The sequence below is a fragment of the Alnus glutinosa genome, chromosome 10 (genome assembly GCF_958979055.1).
Source record: "Alnus glutinosa chromosome 10, dhAlnGlut1.1, whole genome shotgun sequence".
NCBI lineage: Eukaryota > Viridiplantae > Streptophyta > Magnoliopsida > Fagales > Betulaceae > Alnus > Alnus glutinosa.
The window spans coordinates 2,096,537-2,120,424 of NC_084895.1; the positions used below are offsets into that span (position 1 = coordinate 2,096,537).

Here is a 23,888-nt window from a genome sequence, read left to right on the forward strand (position 1 = left end):
GCCAAACTTGTTTGAAGTGCTCCAGACTTTTGTTTTCACCACAACTGTTGTGGAGTCCACCACAATTGGCCATATTCAATCCACCAATGGAATCCAAAGCAGATCTCTTTCTTTTCATTATCTAAAGAGAAGGAAAGAAACAAAAGAAACAGATTGTAAAGCAAAAAGATTGTTATATATTTGACGTTAATGAGTTGGTCTCCACTTATTACAAACGAAACATATTGTAAAGCAAGGTAATTCCTTTTACGCGTCCATCACTCCAGTAGGCTGTTTCCTACTTCCTTCTTTGGTGTAAAAGTAATTCCTTGTGTGAGAAACTGCTTAGAGCTGCCCCTGCCCCTCGTGGGTCCATCACTCCAATAGCTCTTCCTTTTTCCTCTAGGATCAATATAACTTCACTTCTTCCTTGTTAAACCAAAACACACCTTCCTATCTGCTTTTGCTCTTCACTTTGCATTCCCCTTCCTTCATTTCCTTCGATTTCCAAAGAAGAAACCATGGCTGAGATTGCAACCATTTTTGTCTCTCCCTTCCTTCAAGTGTTTTTTGAAAAAATGGCATCTGGTGACTTCGTTGACTTCTTTCGGCAACGAAAACTCTCCGATGGACTCCTAAAGAAGTTGAACACAACATTCCTGACCCTCAATGCAGTGCTCGAAGACGTGGAGGAGTTGCAAGTTACAAAGCCTGTTGTGAAAAAGTGGCTTGATCAGCTGAAAGATGCAGTCTATGAAGCAGAGCATGTCTTGGATGAGATTGCTACTGAAGCCTTGCTAAGCGAGTTGGATGCTGAATTTCAAACCACCGCAAGTAAGGTACGAAAGTCCATCTCTATTTCTCGTAATTCTTTTGTCAAAGAGATAGAACCAAAGATAAAAGACATACTTGAAAGACTAGAAACTCTGGCACAACAAAAGGATCATATTTTTGGTAGGAATTATGAAAAAGAGGCAATCATGAAAAGGGGTCTGAGCGATGGTGTTGGAGGGAAATCATATGAAGAATCACCCATGACTTCTTTGGTTTTAGAATCTGATATTTGTGGTAGGAATGAAGAAAAGGAGGCAATCATTAAAATGTTGCTCTCAGATGATGCACGTGGCAATGAGATGGGTGTGATTGCCATAGTCGGTATGGGGGGGATTGGTAAGACCACCCTTGCTCAACTTCTATATAATGACAACAGAGTGAAAAACTCTTTTGACCATCTCGCTTGGGTTTGTGTTTCAGAAGATTTTAATTTGTTCAAGATAACAAAAAAAATTGTGGAAAAAGTAACTTCCTCAACTCATGATAATAAGGATTCAGGTCAACGTCAAAAAGCAACTTCCTCAACTTATGATAATAAGGATTTAGATCAACTTCAAAGTGAACTAAGCCAGAAATTGATGGGGAAGAAGTTTCTATTGGTTTTAGATGATGTTTGGAATGAGAATTTTTTTCAGTGGGATGCACTATGTAAACCCCTTAAATATGGGGCACAAGAAAGTACGGTCATTGTAACAACACGTAATAATAGGGTTGCATTAGTCATGCATGCTAGTGCAATTTATCCTCTAAAGGAGTTACCAGAAGAAGATTGTTGGTCACTATTTGCAAAACATGCATATCATGATGGCAACTCTAATGCACATGGTGAGTTAGAATTAATAGGTAGAAAAATCGTTGAAAAGTGCAGAGGCCTTCCGTTAGCAATACAGGCAATGGGTGCTCTATTAAGATATAAACCGAATGTTGACGAATGGGATAATATATTGAAGAGTGAATTATGGGATTTGCCAATTGATGAGATGGGCATTCTTCCGGCTCTAAGATTAAGTTACAAACATCTTCCTTCGCATCTAAAGCGATGCTTTGCTTATTGTTCAATATTACCAAAAGATTATCCTTTCAAAAAAGTTCAGTTAATCATGTTATGGATGGCAGAAGGTTTCCTCCAACAATCGAAAAACAAAACAATGGAAGAAGTTGGTAATGAGTATTTCCTCACTCTAGAATCAAGATCGTTATTCCAAGAATGTAGTGACGACAACTCACATTTTGTAATGCATGATCTTGTGAGCGATTTAGCAAAATCTATATCTGGAAATTTTATAATAAGGTTGGAGGGTGATTGTTCTCACGACATTGTAAACAATACTCGCCACATGTCCTATTTTTCTGAACAAGAGTTTCATAGCTCGAAAATGTTTGACACCCTTCACAAGGCTAAGAGGTTGCGCACTTTCCTACATTTAAATATGTTCAGCAATTGTTGCTTGACTAAAAAAGTAGTACATGACTTGTTGTCGACACTAGGATGCTTACGGGTGCTTTCTCTGTCAGGCTATAAGAACATTACTGAATTGCCAGATTCAATTGGCAAATTTAAATATCTACGTTACTTGGACCTTTCTTTAACTAAAGTGAAAATATTGCCCAATTCTATATGTAAGTTGTGCAATTTGCAAACATTGATCTTATTTGATTGTAAAGAGCTTGCTTCATTGCCAAGAGATATGCGGAAACTCGTTAGTTTACGTCATCTTGATATTATCGGAACTGGCATAAAAGAGATGCCAATACAACTTGGAGGATTAAAATGCCTCCAGTCGCTGACTAAATTTATCGTCGGCAAAGGTAGTGGGTTGTGCATTGGAGACTTGGAAAAACTCACGAATCCTTGTGGATTGCTTTCAATATTGGAGCTCCAAAATGTTGAATCTGCTACTAATGTTCTGAACGCAACAAGCTTAAGGGATAAAAAGTATCTCAAACAATTGGTATTGGAATGGAAAGATGGTAATACTTTTTCAGAAAGTCAAAGAAGTGTACTCGATAGTCTCGAACCCCATACAAACTTGAATCGTCTCACAATTGAATACTACGGTGGTAAAAGCTTTCCAGATTGGGTAGGGCATCCTTCATTCTCTAATGTAGCATATCTTTGTCTTGGAAGATGTAAATATTGCATCAGCTTGCCACCGCTTGGGCAACTACCCTCTTTGCATGACCTCTATATTTATGGGTTTGATGAAGTTGTTAGAGTGGGTCATGAGTTTTGCGGCAGCAGTTCTTCTTCAGTTAAGCCATTTGGTGCCCTTAAAGTTCTTGCTTTTGTGGAGATGCCAAAGTGGAAGGAATGGGTTTATTTTGGTGACGAAAATGAAGGTGGAGCTTTTCCTTTACTTGAGCAGCTTTATATTATTGGCTGTCCTAAGCTAACAGGAGGGTTGCCAGTCCATCTTTCTTCTTTATCCAAACTTAATATTAAGGTTTGTCCGCAATTGGTGGCTCCACTCCCATCGACTCCTACTATGCGTGAATTGGACCTCAGCTATTGTAATGAGATGCTGTTAAAGGAATTGCCAACTGGAATGGAGAAGCTCGTAATCGGAGGATTTGATGCACCGGAGTCCTTACCGAAAGGAATGATAAACTCTGACGGCAGTCTTCCCTCTGCATTAAAAACCCTTAAGATCAGAGATTGTATGAAGTTAGAGCTCTCAACACGCCTGGACTATTCATCCCTTGAAAGATTGTGTTTGCGGAATTGCGATTCTCTCAAGTCCTTTCCATTACATTTATTCCCAAAGCTTTATCACATTAAAATCGACAAGTGTAGCAATCTGGAATCTCTTACCGTTCCAGAACATTATGAACATGATTTAGTCACCTTGGAGATTAAAATCTTGAGTTGCCCTAATTTTGTATCTTTTCCAAAAGGAGGATTGCGTGCCCCCAGCCTTACATCGTTATCGATCGAATGTTGTGAGAATCTGAAATCACTTCCTGAAAAAATGCAAATACTAAAATCTCTCGAGAGCTTGCATGTTTGGAGCTGTCCAGAAGTTGAGTCGTTTCCTGAAGGGGGCTTGCCTTCCAATCTGAACTCAATTAGAATCATATTTTGTGAGAAACTCATTGCGAGCCGGATGGGATGGGGTTTGCAGAACCTGCCCATTCTTAAATATTTCATAATCAGTGGCAAAAATGAAGATTTGGAGTCTTTCCCAGAGGCACAGTTGCTGCCCACTAGTCTGACCTATCTTTCCATCTCTGGCTTTCCAAATTTGAAATGTTTGGACAAGAAGGGGCTTCAACACCTCATTGCTCTTGAAGAATTGAATATCTGGTACTTCCCTAAGCTAAAGTACATGCCAGAACAGGGGTTATCTACCTCCCTTTCTATTCTAAAAATCATCGATTGTCCTTTGTTGAAGAAAGAGTGGCAAAGTAAAAAAGGAAAAGAATGGCGCAAGATTGCTCACGTCGACCAGATATGGATTGATGGCCAACCGTTTGAATAAGCTACAAGTCTAGCAAGATTTCTCCAGTTTTGGTACGTGAACTTTTCAACCATCTAATTTTATCATTATAAATTTATATTTACCCAATCTCTTCTAATTTGCTTAGTTGCTATCTTTGATAAAACAGAATGCTATGCTCACTTCGCCGTCTATCGTTGCTTTTAGATTCGTTTGTTTTGGTGTTGGGATGAAATGGTGGATTCTGAGAGTCCAAACGGTTCTTCGCTACAGACGGCGGCCAAGTACGGCATCACAAAGCCAATCTCTCTTGCAGGACCCACCGAGGCTGATCTTCGACGCAATATGGTAAAGATTCGTTCTGATTTCTTTTCTTTTTGTTGGCTTGGTTAGTTCGCATTATAGTGAATTTTCATATATAAATAAACGACTATATTTATAAAAAAGTGTATCCGAGGTGTTTACATTGAATATGGAGATTGGATACCATTTTATGCATTGGTGGATGCTTTACGGTAAAAAAGTTTTCATTTTGCTGGCTCTGTGAGTTTCAAACTGTTCTATTATATTGGCAGAGAATTGGGTATGCTCCCATGATTTGTCTTTCCATAAATCTTGATATTACTGTAAATTATTGATTCCTTGTTTATAGGATCGCCTTTTGTTGTAAAAAACAAGTGTCATATGCTTGGAATCAAATCATGTAAACAAACAGAGCATGCAAACTTGCAGTTGCACAGTAAATTGTCCAATTTTTTTTAGATTTGAACTTTTTCTTAGAATAGAAAGACCGAGACATGTAAGTCAATGATTGGCCTTATATACCCAGTTATTTTGCATATTTGTTTGATTTACTAAGATGTCCTATAGCTGATTTTGTTGTAAAAAACAAGTGTCATATGCTTGGAATCAAATCATGTAAACAAACAGAGCATGCAAACTTGCAGTTGCACAGTAAATTGTCCAAATTTTTTTAGATTTGAACTTTTTCTTAGAATAGAAAGACCGAGACATGTAAGTCAATGATTGGCCTTATATACCCAGTTATTTTGCATATTTGTTTGATTTACTAAGATGTCCTATAGCTGATTTTTAGTGTACAACTTCTCTGTTTGCTCTGTTTTTTTTTCTTCTGTTTCTGTTTCTCATACATAATCAAACCCTTAAATATTCGATTTTTCCTATTATGATTTGAAGCATAAACCAACTACTTCCTTTTTCCATTCCTTAAGCATAGAAACATGTTATGCTGCTGTCCTATGTTGGCAAGGTTGATAACTATATATTGGTGAACAACTTAAAACTTTTTTACTTGAAAAGAAAGTCATATATTCCCTGTGATATCTAATATAACTCAAATTAAGTTGAATTTACTTGAAAAGATCCATGAATGGGAACTAGGATGCATATTCTTACCAATTGCATGAATTGTTTTATTGGAATCTGCATTAGCACTACGATAATCTAAGTTATCTTCATTTGCATAAACTATTCATATCATCTGATGCACGTGTGTGTATGTTTTCCATTTCAATCTGCTATGCGTGTGTTGTTATTTCTTTGTTGATTCAGACGTTCAGCTATTTTCTCATGAATAGGTACCGAAAGGTTTGTGAACCTGTGGACCTTTTCTTCTGCAAGCTGCTATAAGGGAAAAGGAAATCAATGATAGAAAAGGATTTTCTTGTGGCTACCGTGTGATCATTGTTAAGGTGGCATTGAACCAATTGGAAGTTTGCTTCATATCTAGCTGGCATTGAACCAATTGGAAGCTAGTTTTGTTTCTGATTCCTTCAATTATCAAAATGTTGAAATGAAAAACTGAAGCTGGTTTTAGATGGTGACATTATCCTTTGACTGAATTTTTCATGATTGGTAATGCCGCGTTCTTATCATTTTTCTTTCAGTACATCCCATACATGTTGGTGTTCTTAGTTCTTACATGGAATCTCAACCAAATATCATGTTGTAACTGTCGTTGCTCCAGTGCTTCATATACATGCAAGGATAGTGTAACAGCTTAATAAGTTTGGTTGGCGAACTCTGAATCTTTGATGTCACAACTGTGTCATATACTGATCCAAGTTGCACGTTTTCTTTCTCACTGAAGACATAAAACATTCATGAGAAAGTTCATCAACCTAACCAGTAACCCTGTCAGATATCTCTCAATTGGCTGCCTTGTTTGGGAGTTTTAATTTTGGCAATTTATTTGGTGGGTCATCTTAAACAGAATGCAGAAACACTAACTTGGTAAAGGGGCTTGACCTTCCAATCCTGTTATTGAACTTGGCTTGCGGACATTTCTAATGATTGAAGTGTTGATTGGAAAATTAGCATTTAATTTAAATTTTCAGTGGTTACCTCCCAATTTTATAATTTGGATATGTTATAGGCGAGAACCAGGGGCTGCTTAGTAACAGAAACAATGTTTGGATTTGAATTTTAGCATTCAAATAATTTGGAGCTCTGGAGTTAGTTGGGAATATTGGTGAACAAGTTTCTGAAAATTATAGAATAACTTTGAAAAGAAGTAATGCATGCTAAAAGATATGCCACCATACCAATATTATATAATACAGTTCAAGGAAACCACGAAAAACTTAGCATTGTTGTGGATAGATTTATACAGAATAAATTAGGTGTAATTTGCTTCCTGAAAAATTCATCCACTGTATTGTATATCTCTCATTGTTAAGGTGGCTGTTGGGTATTGAAATTAGTGTGTATATGTTGTAGGTACATGTGATGTGGGCAGCTAATCCTCTTGCCCAATAGAGGGAAGGAGTAGGGCCTGGTACTAACAAGGATATATAATGGATCATCATCGCCATTGTCATCAACATTCAAGCTTTTGCGAGCTTTGAGGTATGGTGAACCCCAGAAGTAATAATCATGGCTTCACTCTTGTTTCAGAAGAACAGAGAAATCATTGCTTTTGGCATATCCTGTAATAGAATTAGCACTACTCTTATTCTACTTTACAACCGTTGAATTGGTTTTAGATCTAGCTATAGATAGAATTTCAATTATATGTAGGCCTGAAGCTACTTGAAAGAAAGGTTGGTTGGAAGAAATTAGTGAATGTAGTTTGATATGATTTCTGGATTTGTGATGTTTTAGTGCTGCATATAAGTCATTTGGTTATGTAACTGTTTTGTTTTCTTAAAAAAAAAAGGGGGGGGGGGGGGGGGGGGGGGGGGGGATCAAACTGTTTGGTAAAATATTCTGAAACTTTCTTCAGTTCTCAAACACTGAAAACTCCTCTCAAAACTTGTTAACCAAAGGGATTTTAAGATGTTACCCCATTCCAAACACATTTTTCAAAACAAACTTCAAAATTCTTCTCAAAACTCAAAACACCTCTAAGAAAAATAAAACAAATCATTTTAATAAATCTTCATTTTACTGTCAATCATCAAATCCTGCCACTATCATTCCTATTAGGTATTTTTCTCCTAAGAAGAGTTCTGTCTTAAATTTGTCACTGGAGCACGCAAACTTGCATTGTAAATTCCTTTTTTATTGTTTTAAATTTTTGTTAGAATAGAAAGACAAATACAGGTAAGTGAATGATTGGCCTTGTACACAATTTTCCTGCATGTGTGTTTGATGACTAAAATGTTATTTGATCGATGCTTTTAGTTAATTTTTATTGCAAAACTTCCCAGTTTTGTTTGTATCTTCGATGGTTGCTCATATATATTCAAACGGTTCAAAATATAATCTTTCCCCTAAACTTTGGGATTGATTGACCGCGAAATTGTTTGGTTTTGCATTACAGGATGTTTGAGCTGTTTAATGGGCTACAACTTACAAGACATCTTCCTAAAGCTGACAATGCATGGGAATACACTACCACTATGTAAATCAAGTGTGGAGTTAAAGAAGTCTCAAGTTTGCCTTACTCAAACAGCTGATGCTAGTGATGGGTACACATTGTTAGAGTTAAAAGGAGTCTGAGATCACTTCCTGACAAGATGCACATACTCATTTCGTCTCTTGAGAAATTAGATGTAATTATTTGTCTAGAAGTTGAGTGGTTTCCTGAAGGGGCTTGCCTTCGAATCTGAAATCAATTAACATCTACGCTTGTGACAAACTCGTTGTGAGTCAAATGGGATGGGGTTTGCAGAACCTCCCCTTTCTTGAACTTTTGACAATTGGTGGCAATTCTGAAGATGTGGAGTCCTTCCCGGAGGCGCAGTTGCTGCCCACGAGTCTGACCTCTCTTTCCATCTCTGGCTTTCGAAATTTGAAATATTTGGACAAGAAGGGGCACCCTAAGCTCAAGTACATTCCAGAATAGGGTTTCCAACCTCCCTTTCTATTCTACGGAATTGGGAATGTCCTTTGTTGAAGAAACAATGGCAATGTAAAAGAGGAAACGGGAAGGCGTAAGAGTCCCCAATTTTCGGTATAATATCAACTTTTATAATTTGGTACATTCACTTTCAACCTGCTAATTCATCAATATATTTACCATTTCTGTTTTAGGTTTTCTTGATTCCTCCTATCTTTGATAAAATAGAATGCTTTGCCTACTGGTTAATTCTTTATTTACTTCACTGTGCCATAACTGAGCAGTTGAGTCTCTCTCATGTCACCGCCAAAAATTGTTGAGAACTCGATAGAGAATTGGGGATGCTCCGAATCAACACGGTATGTTGCCATCTTTTTTATTTCTATAACTCTTGATTTTGCTGTGAGTCCTTAATTCTTTGTGGATTCTTTTACAAGGCCATTTTTTATTGTCAATAACAAGAGTCATATGCTTGGAATCAAATCTTTTAAACTGCTTCCTGCCATTTTCACTCCTATTGAGTATTTTTTCGAGTTTTAAATTTTTGTTCAAATAGACAGACAGAACAAGTGAACAATTGGCCTCATGCACCCAGTTCTTTTGCATGTGTTTGATGACTAACCTTTTTTTTTTTTTTTATCATTTAATTTTACAACTCAATGATACTGAAATTTGGGTTTTATTTGGATTATCAGATCACCAAAGTCATTTTTGGTTCCAAAGTCATCTAACATTTCTTCGAAGTGTAGCTCATCTCAAAGTAATTGCCGGAGAAGACCAACAAGAAAGTAAGTATTTTTCTAGTGATATATCTGTGCAATGTCTTATTAAATCCTTTGTTGTTTCATAATTCTGATCACAACTAGCTCTAAGTTTCAGCTTGTCCCCCACATTCTTTTGAAAGAGATCTACGCTTGCATAAGTTTGTCTTTGAGGAAGAAGTTCTGCCAGATGAGACCTAAGTAGCATATTATTCTCGTGGACAGAAGTTGTCGGTTGGTTCCAAAAAGGGATTTGAAATCTTTGCTGCAACTCAAAAAGGTAAATGTGCTTCTTCTGGGACTGATGTTCTGTTTCAATATTGTAGTTGCTAGAGAGAGATTTTATTTACATTTATTGAGCAGGTCAGCCCCCTCACATTTTGAAGCTCCTGTTGCAAGCCGTGATTGTTCAATGTCATATAGAGTCTTTTGATTTGTTGTTTCATAATGATTCCAATCACAGCTTTAACTTCCACCTTTCCCCCCACATTGTTTTGAAAGAGATCTAGGCTTGCATGAGTTGGTCTTTGAGGAAGATGTACTGCCAGATCAGACCAAAGTATCAAATTATTCTCATGGACAGTTATACCAATTGTTTTATTTAATTAATTGGATTTGCTCTTCTGAGTACTGATAAAGAAATTGTTTTGACTAATTTCTTGCGATATATAACTGGGGGCCATATTTGCTTCTTGCTGTATATCAAGAATTGTATACTTTTGACTTTTTATATATGGTATTCCTTGGTATTTATTTTATGTCTTATTAACTTTAAAATTTACATCGTCAACTTGACAGATTTTTAATCATTGTTGATCTTGATGCTTGCATAGGCCATAATTTTCTCAGAAATTTCGGTCCTCGTGCAATTATTTTCTGTTACTAGGTAGTTTATATTCAATTAATTCAAAGTCCTATGTTTGAAATTCTTTGCATTTCTAGTTTGTTTGTTTACATACCTAATTACGTGTATTGTTCACTAAATGTTCAAGGGAATATCATATTGATTGTTTGAAGGATCGCCATATGGAGGACCTTAGGGTGAGAATTTTTTCCTTTTATATTTTGCAGTTCTATTGCCACCAGAATTATTACTTTTCTTTTTATTTGAACTACAAATAAATAGTTGCTTTATATGATATTAGATAGCTGCTTTCATAGTATGTTGCCATTTTCCTTTCCCTTCTGTATGAACTTAGTCCTTATGGCATTTAAGACAGTTTCGAGATGATTTTTTGAGGAGATCAACATCGGTGCATGTTCATGTGGGTGATCCTTGTGTCGTTTGTGCATTATATGAAATCTTTACGGCCCTGAGCATTGCATCTACCAATATGCGAAAAGAAGCGGTGGCCCCTACTTCTTTGAGAATAGCTCTAAGCAACCTGTATACAGATAGTAATTTCTTCCAAGAGGTAATTTCATTGAGCTGTAATTATATGCCTTGCCTCATATGATTCTGACATCTGCAGTTTCATCATGCTCATTATCATGAATTAGACATGGCAACAGTACTCTTTATTTGTAATGTATGTCTAATATATCTTAACTGTGACAGGCTCAAATGAATGATGCTTCTGAAGCACTTGCAGTCATATTTCACTGCCTTCACCGAACATTTATTACTGGTTCGACTGTTTCTGATACTGAATCAGTGGAAAGCAATTGCATGGGGTCTTGGGATTGTGCAAACAATTCTTGTATAGTGCATTCACATTTTTGACTGGACATTTATGAACGAATGAATTGCTACAGTTGTGGTCTGGAGTCAAGACATTTAAAGTATACTTCTTTCTTTCACAATATAAATTCCAGTGCCCTCCAAACCATGAAGGTATCTTGTTGGAGGATATAGATTTTTTTTTTGTGCAATCGCTTATTTTTCGTTTTTGTAATTGTTGGAGGTATAGTTTCTGGGAGCAATTTTCCTTTTTCAGGTATTTTTAGTGATTTCTATGTCATCCTTCAGGTTATGAGTCCAGAAAGTTCTTTTGATCAGCATTTAAATCACATAGAGAGGAGTCATCGGTTAGCATGTGATCCAGATGCTGGTGGGTGTGGGGAGCTCAACAACATACATCATATTCTGTCAACTCCACCACATGTTTTCACAACAGGTGAATTATGGGTTGTTAGGAAAATTTTCACTTTGGTATTATTTCTGTGTTGAAACTCAGAATCATGTATATGTTTGGTCTTGCAGTTCTAGGTTGGCAGAATACAAGCGAGAGTGTTGATGACATAACAGCAACACTGGCAACCCTAAGTATGGACACTGAGATAGATATCAGTGTCCTTTATAGTGGGTTAGATCCAAAGAGCAAGCATAGCTTGGTTTCAGTGGTATGTATGCTTGAATGAATCTCAAATACGCTCTTAATGGAGATATATTAGAACTTTTTCATGTTGCTGTAAAATAGGAAGATATAGTCTCTGTTTATCTTGGCTTATTATAGATCCCAGAGATTTTTTCAGGAAAATAACCTATTTTCTATCTTTGGCTAGAAGTAAGGAAATGATTTTGGCTCTTTGGCTTGCACTAAAAAGATCTTTCGAGAGATAGAAGATCTAAGAAAGTGATCTCTTGAGAGAGACAAGACAGGTTAAGTGTACTTGAGTGAGGGCTTTGACGGGTCTTGAGGCTGTGTGATGGATCTTGTAGGCTTAGGCATATGTGATGACGGGGTTGGGTAGAGAGGGATCTTGAGAGAGGAGAAAGATCTCTCTCTCTCTCTCTCTCTCTCTCTCTCTCTCTCTGATATAGAAATATATATATATATATAACCTATGTTCCCCTTTGTTTAACTTATCAAAAAATATATATAACCTATGTTCTAAGGTATGTGATAAGGCCGGAAAATGACTTATATTTTGCCAAGCCGGAACTCATTTTCCTGACTTTTACTTTGCCAACCTGGAACTCATTTTCTCTCTTTTGAGTTTGGTTTTCTATTTACCAAGAAAAACATTTTTCAGTGACCAGGTTTTTCAATTGCACCAAATGTTGGAAATTTTCGAAAACATTTTTTTGGAAAATATTTTACACCAAAGCAACCAAACCCATAATTTTGGTTTGCTACATTCATTAAAAAAGATTGAATCTCTTTATTTGGTGGGTGGGGGGATATTAGTTTTGTCAATTATTCCAGTAAGCACAGCTTTTGTATCAAGAGCCATATACATAATGTTGAGGTAGCCTTTCTTATCCATAAAGCTAGCTCCGCACCAGCAATATGCAACTTTCATCTATTGATGGGATGCTTCTTTTTTCTTTTGGGGATGGTGTCACATATTCTAAATTGATCAACATTGTTAGTGTAGGATTCACTTGCATTGAGAACCATTTTCCATATGAGAGATACATCATTTATTGTGGAGGGTACAACATATGCATATTCTCACATAGTATCGATGCATTGTCATGCCTTATCTACTTTAAACTGTCTAGTAGCTGCACATACTAATTATCTATTGATGGGATGCTTCCTCATGGAGGATCTTGAGTGGAGGAGGAAGATTTATGGAGTGAGAATTTGCGATCTTGCAGGAGACAAATCTTGCGTGACCTTTGCTTGACCTTGGCACAAGCAAGAATGTGACTAATCATAGGACAAAAACTTTGGGCAACCCTTTCACGACATTGGCTCGAGCGAAATAGCGACTGTCAAGTAAGTGGCACGTCTACTTATATTTTACCAGATAATGTCGTACAATAGACGTTTTATTCTGATAATTATTCTTGATAACAAACCAGTGTCAACTAAATTGATCAACGTTGTTAGTGTAGGATTCACATGCAATGAGAACCATGTGCTGCCAGCAGCTGATGAAGCTGTTCGAATCAATATGGACAAAATTTGGTTTTATTAGACCAAAGATGAGGTAGGCGTCTTTTCAACATTCTGTTTGGGGATTGTGAGCGCAGAGAAGTTGAGATTAATATATATACATATTTCTTTGTTGCAGCTGAATCAGTACAAAAAACATTACCATATGCTCTCATCTTTTGAGGAACAACAGTGCTGGATCCTGCAAGTCGACCCTCGCAATTTGAATTATTGGTACTTAGGTGTTGGGAGTACCTCAAAAAATTTGTGAAAATAGACTAAGTGATGCACCCCAACCTGGAAATGGACTCATGGAGAATCTTGAGTGGAGGAAGGCTTCTGGAGTGGGAATTTGCAATTATGCAGGAGACAAATTTGTTGAGGCGTGGGGCCTGGGTCCGGACAGGCTACAACCCCTGTCCGGACAGGAGCTCCAGGACGAACCTGGATCCAATCTCGTCTAAACAGGAGTTTCAGAGAACGACTTTTGTTGAGGCATGTCCGGACAGCACATTGGTGTGTTTGGACACACGGGGCATTGAGCTACGGAACCATAGTGGCATCCGGACAGGCCAGGAGGGCACTGGGACACCGCCGCCTAAAAACTCTGGTTTTCTATTTAAAGTCCTGTTATGAGCTTCTGATGTTATGGGAAAAATGTGGGAACACTGAGACGTCTTTTCTAAGTTTTATATAGAAGAGTTTGAGAGTTGAATAGTTTAATCAACGTCTCTGGATTGTAAAAGTCTCTTGTATTATTTTCTCCATCATAGTGAAATTTACTGCAACTCTGTGGATGTAGCCCGTAGAGGTGAACCACGTAAATCTTGTGTTCTTTTGTGATTGTCTGATTATCTTTCTTCCGCTTTCTTCTTTTTTGTGTCTCATGAGTCTTGAGAAATAGAACATATTTCCAAAGAAAATCTTGCATGAACTTTGCTTGACCTTGGCACGAATAAGAATGAGACTAATTATAGGATAGAAACTCTGCTTGACATTGAGGGAAGTTGCGAAATTTTTTAATACTTTTGTAATTTTACTTTTTGCGTTGAATCCTGAATTCTACGGGTAATTACATTTTCCTCCCATCAACTACTGGTCATTGTCAATATGCCACAATGAATTGACCAAAAGAGAGTATGGAACTACCATTTTCATGTTGTTACCCCCCTTTTCGTCAGTTAACATTGTTCAATCGGACAACCAACCCATCACATGCGCCTCACATGTAGTTTTATTCATTTTTTTTGTCCTCTTTTGCCCTCATAGTAAAAAATCCAACCTGAACTCGATCCTCACCTCCCTAGTCAACTCAGCCATGTTCACCACCTACAACAACTTAGAACCCACATCATAGGATTGCAGGGATGTGTCCCTATCCACGAAAGAGACTTTCTGGAACCTTTACAAGACCGGAAGAATGATGAGGTAGCAGATCCAAAACTTAATTGTAATTATGTAGAGGAAGAGCTTAAAAGAGTTGTCTTGGTTGCTCTCATATGTGCTAACAATCGGCCCGAGAAAAGACCCACGATGCTCGAGGTGGTGGAGCTTCTGAAGAGAGATTCGAAAGTGAAATTAGCTGAACTGGAAAATGATGAACTGTTCAAGGCCCCTCAAGCTGTCGATTATAATGATGGGGCATCAGCTGTTGAAGACAGCTCAGACTTCATCTCAGAGGAGAAGGATTCAAAACAAGAATTGAAAGAGGAGATCAAGCATAGAAATGAACTTAATCACTGAAACTACTACCTACAGTATAGATTCAATGTGAAATATGTATTTAGTTACTGAAAATAAATATAGACTCATTTGCAACGTCGACCAAACAGATAACCAAATATGTAAAACAGTAAAGATAAATGATACAGATATTTAGTTATGAAGTGGATACTCTTTGCACCAAAGAAAAAAACCACTCCGAGGTAACCAAACTCAATAAATCAATTATCATAAGAAATAGTTAATTACAAGAAATTCGTACTCACAACCCTTTGCAGTAGTTACTCTCTTGAATTCTAGCAAGCGTCTACTTGTCTACCTCTCTCTCAGAATTGTCTGGAGAGTTTCTTCAATTGATCTCTTAACTGGAGCTCCTTTCCCGTTAGACTTCAATGGTTGAATGGTTGAACAACAAATGCAAAAGAAACACTCTAAGAGAAATACATAAATTTGTATAAGCCTAAATAATCTTATCTTAGTACAATAAAATTCTCTATGGGAATTTTAAAGAACACTGCCTATAAGCCCCTTTAAATAAGCTCTGAAAATATTAAAATAAGTCAAAAACAAGTTTCTAGGTGGCGATGTCCGAACATGTCATCGCGTGTCCGGACATGTATCAATAAGTGAGTATTTTGTTAAAGCGTGTCCGAACACGTTGCCCTAGTGTTCGGACATGAGCATGGAAAATCTTCTCTGTCCGCAGTCTTCACTTCTATATCTGGACATCTTGCAGACAAGGACTTTTTGGAACTCGCGTCCACTGGGCTATCCGGACATGTAGTGGATAGGACATTTCTGTAACTTGTGTCCGTTGAGCTATCCGGACATGTAGAGGACACAGACTTTCTGTAACTTGTGTTCGGACTATGACGACCAGTTTTTTTTTTTTTTTTTAAGATATAAACAGATCATCACAATGGCACGATCGCCCAGCTAACATACAGTACACATCCCATAATATGTACCTGATATACAGAGTCACATCTATGCAGCGGAACATAAACATGATAGTGGAAAACACATATATAATTATAACTGTTAATCACAAAAGAGCAATTTTTAAGTTTATCTGTTTAAGACTTCTAAAGCATATTACTTTAATTACATACCAAAAGATTGGCTCTACAAATATACAAGTGTCACGTAAGACATAAGCCAACAACAAAAGACTACCAAAATGGGATGTTTAAATCCACACAACTACGATTCCAGCGATATGCCTCAATCACAATACCCCAAATACAGAGTTACGGGGTCATCCTCTACATCTGCAAAACATGCAGCCAAAGCATCAGTATATGTACGGCTGTGAGGTTAACCACATTCGTACATGTGAAAAGTATGAGTTCACCACCTCAATAATAAATTACTGAGGTCTCAGTAGTATAGTACTCACTGGTTTTCACAGTGAGGCAACATTTACATTTTACTGTACATTTACAATATCGGCTAACTGTGACATGATAAGTTTATAAAAGATTTAATCAGCGATAAAATAAACCATGATAAAATGAATTACTAAAACAATACATAATAATAAATCATATGACTCAAACGTTCCCATATACAAGCTTTTTGTTCTTTTGGGGAAATGCACGCATACGTGAACATCTAAGACTTAGTTGACACTATGTCTCGGCCTTATGCGCACATGAGTCATCCATACATTTGGGGAATCTTAATATACGCACACTCCCAAATATGCATCGTAAGTGAGTAATTGACATAATATCTCAGCCATGAACACATGCATTTCTTCCGTAGCTTAGGAGAATAATGCAAATTCAATGATTGGATGAAGCTCTGAAATAGGTTTTAGGGCAAATTGCCCCCCCCCCAAAAAAAAGCTAATGTGGTAATAATATGAGTGGCATTAACGGGTATGAACGGGCGAACGTTAATGCCATGTCAACAATTTTAGACGATTTTGGACAGAATGACCCAGTTGAAAATCACGATTCACGAATAATCAAGATTTAAAAACACTGAGAAAAGATTAAAATAACCCATTTACTTATAGATTTATTATATACTTTTCCCTTTTAAATTTTGGTTGTCGTCATTTGCAAATGTGTATTTTGGTAACACTCTATTTTTTCCTTCTCCATAAATATTATTATTCACCCATATTAAAAAAAATAAAAATAAAAAAACAATCTTCACGCGTTTGATTCAATGATACCGTTCCTCTCAAAAAAAAAAAGATTCAATGATACCGTTAGATTATCACTTTTTTTGAAATATTTTAAATCATATGCCCGTTGCTAAACCAATTTTTTAAACGATTTCTAGACCCATCACCAAACTCAAAAGCGCTAAATTTCAAAAATTTTGAAATTCAAAAACACGAATCCCTATATAGAAAACTCCCCCAAACATCCTTTTCAGGAAGCAAATTTACATTCTGCCCCCCTCATTCTCTCTCTCTCTCTCTCTGAGTCGCATTTGATTTCTCGTCCTCTCTGTAAGGCTATTTTTCGCTCTCTTTCTCTCTGTATTTCATCAAATGTTTTTTGGGTACTTTTTGTCTCGCAAAGAGTTCGATAGTCCATTTCATTTCCCTTTTACCGAATCTACGTAATTTTCGCAGATCGAGTTGTGAAGCATCGAACCCTCTAGTGTTCGAGAAATGGGTCAGATCCAGTACTCCGAGAAGTACTTCGACGACACCAACGAGTACCGGTACCCATCACCCCCTTCATTTCCTTTCGTCGGTTTTCTTTTCTTTCTTTTTTTGATGAAATATTGTGTTTTTTTTTTTTTTGTTGGTCTCTGATTGTTCTTTCAGGCATGTGGTGCTTCCTCCTGAAACGGCGAAACTGCTTCCCAAGAATCGCCTCCTCTCTGAAGTAAGCAATTAGAGTTTCTGATGTTTTCACATTTTTTGAAATGTTAGTGAGCTTATATTGGTTTGATTTTCTATTTGATTTTGAGTTCGTCTATCCCCTATAACCTAGCAGGGATTGATGTATGTATTTTTCGTTTTCTTTGGAAGACATAAATACTTTGAATTGGATGTGTGAATGCTTCGAATTTATTTTTGCTCTTTTTTTTGGGTATGTGTATAGAATGAATGGCGTGCGATTGGGGTGCAGCAGAGCCGAGGGTGGGTGCACTATGCGATTCATCGCCCCGAGCCACACATCATGTTGTTCAGGAGACCTCTGAACTACCAACAGCAGCAGGAGAATCAGGCTCAGCAGAACGTGCTTGCTAAGTGATCGATCATTTTACTCGAGTTCGCTTTTAATCTCTAGAAGTGATTTGCCTAAGAAACAAATTGAATGTTTTGGGACTTGGGTTTGTGTCTGTTGTAATGTTAATTCTCTGGTTTGGGGAATTTTATACTTGTGTGGTCGGTGCTGCATAGATATGTATTAGTCTACCTCTGTTGTACTTTTTGTGGATTTAGTTTCAATGGTGAACCAGGCCCAGCAAAACACGCATGCCAAGTGATCGATCATTTCACACAATGTTGCTTTTAATCTCTAGAAGTGAAATGAACGATTAAGTAGGGCTTTACGTTTGCCTAGGAAACAATTTGGATGTTTTGCAACTCGGGCTTGCGTCTGTTGTGTTGTTGATTCTCCTGTCTGGGTAATTTTATACTTGTGTGCTTTTATGTTGTGGATTTAGTTTCAATGGTGAACTAGGCTCAGCATACATGACCCTAAGTCTTTAGAAGTGAAATGAACTACTAAGTAGAATTTATGTTTGTCTGAGAAACAATTGGAATGTTTTGGAACTTGTGTTTGTATGTGTTTTGTTGTTAATTCTCTGGTTTGGGGAATTTTATACTTCTCATCATTCCACATTTTCTTTAAACGAGTTGGATGTTTTAGAACTTGGGTTTGTGTATGTTGTGTTGTTGATTCTCCTTTTTAGGGAATTTTGTATTTGTTGTGTTAGTCTACCTCTGGTGTATTTAGTTTAAATGGCGGGTTTCATTGCTCATGTAGTTTCTTTGCTCCATGGTTCTGGTCTATTTTATTGTTGGAGATCACAAAATTAGGATAGCTGTGTGCTGTTGCTTGTATTTGAGAAGTTTGAGATTGAATTAACTTTGAGGAAATTTGTGGTTGATGGCAGATTATGGTTGAGCTTGGCCCTTTTGCTTAATAATACTTCTGCTGTTCATTTATCCATTTTGTTTGTTGAGAGCTGTGAAGTGGTAACCAGTGACAATTTAAGATACTTATATGATTTAATGGCTACTTTTTTGGCTGAAATTTGTTAGAGAAATTTAATTTAGAAATTATGTTTTTGGGGATCATTGGCTGTCATTGCTGATATGATGTATAATCGTGTAGAGACTTCGATGGCTAAGTTTTTCTCCTCCTGTTCATAGTTTATGTGGTGCCTACCTAAGGGTGATATGATTTTTTTCTCCGTCTCACTTCTGCCTCGATTACATTTATGTGCTTGATCCACTAGTCGTGTTGTAACCATGAGACTGGTTTTGATAGATTCTACATTTGATGTCTAATTATGAACAAACTTGAATTTGACAAACTAGAATGAAATTATAGTTTGAGTAAGGCTACATACAAAACATCTCACAAATATCCTTCAAAATTGATGTGGCTGCAAATATAACCAAGGGCTATTAGATCTTACCATGTTAGCTTTATAAAAGTATTGAGATAATTGTACCATTGGTTCTTGTAGTATGTTATAATTATTTTTTACTATTTATGGTTTAAAAAGTCTATGGAAGATTTTTGTGGTTAGCAATAATTATAAATCGATTTTTATAATCAAATTTCATTAAAAAAATTTAACAGATTTTGTCAAATGTTACGTCAGCGCCCTGTGTCGTCAATAAGATGGTGACACATATCTTAATAAATAAATATAAATTTATTAATAAATAAATAAATATACTTATTTTTTAAAATAATAATAAAAAAAAAAGAAAAAAAAAAAGAAAAAAAGGAGGCAAGGGCCTACCAATGGGGGGGTGACCGAGGGTGGCGCATGGCCCCCACTAGGGGTGGCGTGTGGCCCCCTTTTTCTTTTTTTATTTTTTATTTTTAAAAAAGTATATAATTTATATTTTTTTTTATTAAGATGAACACGTATTACCATCTTATTGGCGATACGTGACGTTGGCAAGTATCGCCAATAAGATTTGACTATCGGGATCAATTTGTAATTATTGCTAACTACAAGAACCTCTCATGAACTTTTTAAATCATAGAGAGTGAAAAATAATTATGGCATACTATAGGGATTAACGGTACAATTATCCCAAAAATATTTGTGGAATGTTTGACTGTTTGTGTAGTATGTATCATTTACTTGTGTTGAAAAATGGGGAGTTCAGCTAACTACAGTACAGATGGAAAGTTACATTTGCTTTTCAAGCCAACTCTGGACTATTTCGCTGTTTCCTTGTATTCTGGATGTTACCAATACCAGCCAGCCTGCATTTATTGATTCCAATTATACAATGGAATGCTCTTCCCGCTTTTGTCAAATGAGAGATGACTAATAGGAGTAATGCTACACATCATCATCTTGTCCTCCTTTTGTCACCCTAAAATTGATGTGGCTCTTAAAATCACCATTGGATCAAAATCTAATGGTGATCTATCATAAATTCAATGGTAATTTTAAGAGCCACATCAATTTTAGGGTGACAAAAAGAGGACAAGGGGATGATGTGTAGTATTACTCATTATTTAAATCTAAGCAATGGGTATAGACGACAGAAAGACTGCAAAGGGAAAAAAATAAAAAATCTGAACTAAAACCAATCCACAAGCTAAGTTTTAAACATTATTTCCACTTGTCAATGATCTGGGTGTGGCTGAATTTGGAACTGAGACATTTCCACTTGTGCAAATTGGTTGATAGGAGGATCCAGCGGATTTTTGGTGGTTCTAAAGAAAGATTTCTGGTTGGAATCGGCTTTTTGGGCTCTCCGAAGGTGGTGGGGGGTTCTTTCAACTTCCGATGTTCTTTTCCTATACTATTAAAATATATATACATTTTTTTTTTTTTTATATAAAATGCAAGATTCTTATGGGTCTATATTTTTTACAAATTTTCAGCACAATCTCGAGACAGAGAGATGAGAGATAAATATTTTATATTAAAATAATAGTTATGAAATTTAAAGTGCTATCTAGTACATTAGAAACTATTGTAGCTTACCCATTGTTTAGGAAATGTATAGGGTATTTGCTGTATGCAGATTTTTTATTTTTTTTTTCTTATATTTAGGTTAGAGAGAAATTTTAGAAAAACTGCTGAGAGTGCTCATTAATTACGTAGCCAATAATCATTAATTCCTACCGGAGGCTACCAAAAAAAGAGTCAAAATAAGGCGAGCCACACAAAAAGAGAAATATAAAAATTATTCTCTCGCTTAAGACCATCATTATTCACTTATTCAAGAATAAACTATTAAGTTAACCACCGGAAGTTTTTCCGTCGGTCCTTGAAAAATCTTGGGTCCCCGCCCGACCCCACTCCGCACCCGCATATTTTAAAAATAAATAAATAAAAAAAATAAAACTTTCTAACCTAATGGCTAACTTTCAGACTTTCTAAACCTAAGCCCTCTTGCCTCTTTGTCTCTGAGTCGCACAAGCCGCCACCCAAGCCACAAAGCACCGAGTCTGTAAAGCCTTAAAGAAAACGACGCCGGCCATCCAAAAACCGGCAAATCACCTACTCAAAAATCCGGCCAAACGCCACCACAGATAATTTTTCTTTCTTATTAGTTATTATCTGGTTTTTTCTTCTTGTTTTGGGGAAGATTATCACTGCCTCAAGTTTTTTCTTCTTGTATTCTGTACATTTGCTTTGCGACCCCTCCTCCACCACAAGGTCCACAACCACTGTTCTCAGGCGACACATCACACGTAGGAGGCCGGAAAGCTGAATTGCGATGCCGCCGCTCGTTCCGCCCAAATGCCCCGCCCCAACTCTCTCGTTCCGCCACAACCACAGCACACCGCCAGGTCCGCTGCCGTCGAGGACGCCTGATGAGTGATGAGTTCTGCGTTTCTATTTCTGAATTCTGATGAAATAAGCGATTTCAATAACCACATTATAGAAGAGCAGGATGATCCCAGTCCTCTGTCTTCCTCCTTTCCATCTTAGTTTTTGATTTAACATGTTCACTTAGTGGAGAGTTCTGTGTTATTGTATTCATAAGAAGATGAATTACATTTGTACAAGGACTGTCACTTAAAGATAGAATCTATAACTAACTGATAAAGGTTTGTCTACAAGTTGTTTGATAAAATGATTAGGTCAAGCATCTCTATCTAATTATCTCTATGCTTGGATACGTCTCAATAAGTAGAACCAGAGTCGTTGATGTTATTGCTGCCATGGGTTTGGTTTCACTGTATAAACCCGCAGGGATCCCCGCCCCATCCCCACCTGCCCCGTACGGGTTTAGTGAATTTTTCACGGGGTGCGGGGTCAAAAAAACCCCATCCCCGCCCCCATGCTCACCCCTAACTCTAATGGTTATCTCTTGTTTTGCAAGTATTCGCTGAATCACTGCCTAGTCCAGCTGTGAAAAATCTGCAAAAGAGAAGCACTAATCCAAAAATAACATTCTCGTAATATGTAATCAATACTTGAGAAGAAACCATTCAAAACCCTAAAAATAAGTACTATATTGTGCAAGACCAAGGATTTAAAACAGTGTTATATGGACAATAACGGGTGTATAGTTAGCCATGGCTTAACCCTTTATCCTTGAATTGTTTCAAGTATTGTGCAAGTCCAAGGATTTAAAACAGTGAAAAAATGGAAAGAATCTTCCCAATTACTAATTAAGCCGAGTCACATAAATTAATGTTAACTTAAAGAAGTTTCAATCCATCGTGAGTTTCCAGGTAAGGTTTTTTTTTTTAAAAAAAAAACATTAAGGGCATACTATATTTTACATCATGTGTTTCACAAGCGACATTTTTCGTCGGATTTAACCGAAGACAAATAAAAGTGTTTGGTATTTTTTTTTTTTTTTTGGAGGGGCACAACACTGTTAAGGAAAGAATCAGTACTCTAAGAGCCACCACACTCTTACCGGAGCCCGAACAAACGCATCAAACCAAGACACTCGTATTAGCAGCGAAAGCTAACTATAGCTCTGATACTAATTGTTAAGGAGAGAAACACTAAATGAGTCAAACAAGTGTAAGTTAATAGATATTTTTATTGATGAAGACGATTTCCTAATCATTTGAAGTTGTTCGTCGTCTAAAGATATTTGGGTTGAATGTAACAAGATACAAAAATGCTCCAGTGATGAAGACGATTTCCTAAGCATTCCATAGAAGCTTATGGAGAGGTTAAATAATGGAGAAATGGAGTGAGTGGTTATGGTCGAAGAAATACAGTAGCTTATGAGGGTGACTTTATGCATCACTCTCCCAAGTAAGAAGTGCCAAAAAATTCGGTGGAGGATTTCCAAAAGGCTGATTCAAGATTGAGGAAGAGCATAAATAACCTCAGTGTCTCTACCCACAAGATGGGAAAGCCCAGCAACAGGGAAGATCAAGATAAACCAGGATGTTGCTGTGGACAAAAATAAAAAGATGGGAGTGGGAATAATAGCCAGAGATCATGAAAGGAAAGTGATGGATTGGAAAGTGGTGGAATTTAGTAGAGATATGAGATTTCAAAATATCATGATGGAATGAGATATGCTGAAAATAGTTCTTGCATTGCGAAGAGATGGGAGTTGCTGGAGCAGAAATGGACATTTAATGAACGATGCATAAATTCTACTAAATAGCTTTCAATCATGGTCGGTGGGACATGTTAAAAGAAATACAAACGAAGCAACACATGTTTGCAAAGATGGTTATTTCTCAATCCATAATAGGTTTGGATGGAAGATTTTTCTAGTTTTATCTATGATATCGTACTTGCTGAGTAAGATGTTTTTTTCTAGATTAATGAAAATCTCCAAGTTTATATCAAAAAAATAAAATAAAAATCATGACCTAATGTTTCATGTATCAGCAAATATTACGCCAAGATTTGGATGTTT

General features: G+C 36.8%; 2 protein-coding genes across 19 annotated transcripts; both read left to right on the forward strand.

Moving 5' to 3' along the window:
• Positions 1-209: 209 nt before the first annotated feature.
• Positions 210-13,992, forward strand: LOC133879351 (putative disease resistance RPP13-like protein 1). 18 transcript variants are annotated; one of them, XM_062317884.1, is made up of 17 exons: positions 210-4,324; positions 4,420-4,598; positions 5,849-6,125; positions 6,990-7,118; positions 8,035-8,667; positions 8,838-8,912; positions 9,249-9,341; positions 9,433-9,594; positions 10,113-10,200; positions 10,307-10,355; positions 10,531-10,729; positions 10,873-11,148; positions 11,284-11,431; positions 11,518-11,657; positions 12,862-12,982; positions 13,102-13,196; positions 13,281-13,992. In XM_062317884.1, the coding sequence occupies exon 1, from the start codon at positions 501-503 to the stop codon at positions 4,290-4,292; it is 3,792 nt and encodes a 1,263-aa protein (XP_062173868.1). In that variant the 5' UTR covers positions 210-500; the 3' UTR covers positions 4,293-4,324; positions 4,420-4,598; positions 5,849-6,125; positions 6,990-7,118; positions 8,035-8,667; positions 8,838-8,912; positions 9,249-9,341; positions 9,433-9,594; positions 10,113-10,200; positions 10,307-10,355; positions 10,531-10,729; positions 10,873-11,148; positions 11,284-11,431; positions 11,518-11,657; positions 12,862-12,982; positions 13,102-13,196; positions 13,281-13,992. The 18 variants fall into 18 exon arrangements, with proteins under 18 accessions (XP_062173868.1, XP_062173861.1, XP_062173869.1 ...); XM_062317877.1 differs by having other exon boundaries at positions 10,535-10,729; XM_062317885.1 differs by having other exon boundaries at positions 10,148-10,200.
• Positions 13,993-17,250: 3,258 nt separating this feature from the next.
• LOC133879930 (cyclin-dependent kinases regulatory subunit 1-like) lies at positions 17,251-18,493 on the forward strand. The gene is made up of 4 exons (XM_062318750.1): positions 17,251-17,330; positions 17,457-17,548; positions 17,655-17,715; positions 17,935-18,493. The coding sequence occupies exons 2-4, from the start codon at positions 17,496-17,498 to the stop codon at positions 18,085-18,087; spliced, it is 267 nt and encodes an 88-aa protein (XP_062174734.1). The 5' UTR covers positions 17,251-17,330; positions 17,457-17,495; the 3' UTR covers positions 18,088-18,493.
• The last annotated feature ends 5,395 nt before the right edge of the window (positions 18,494-23,888 follow it).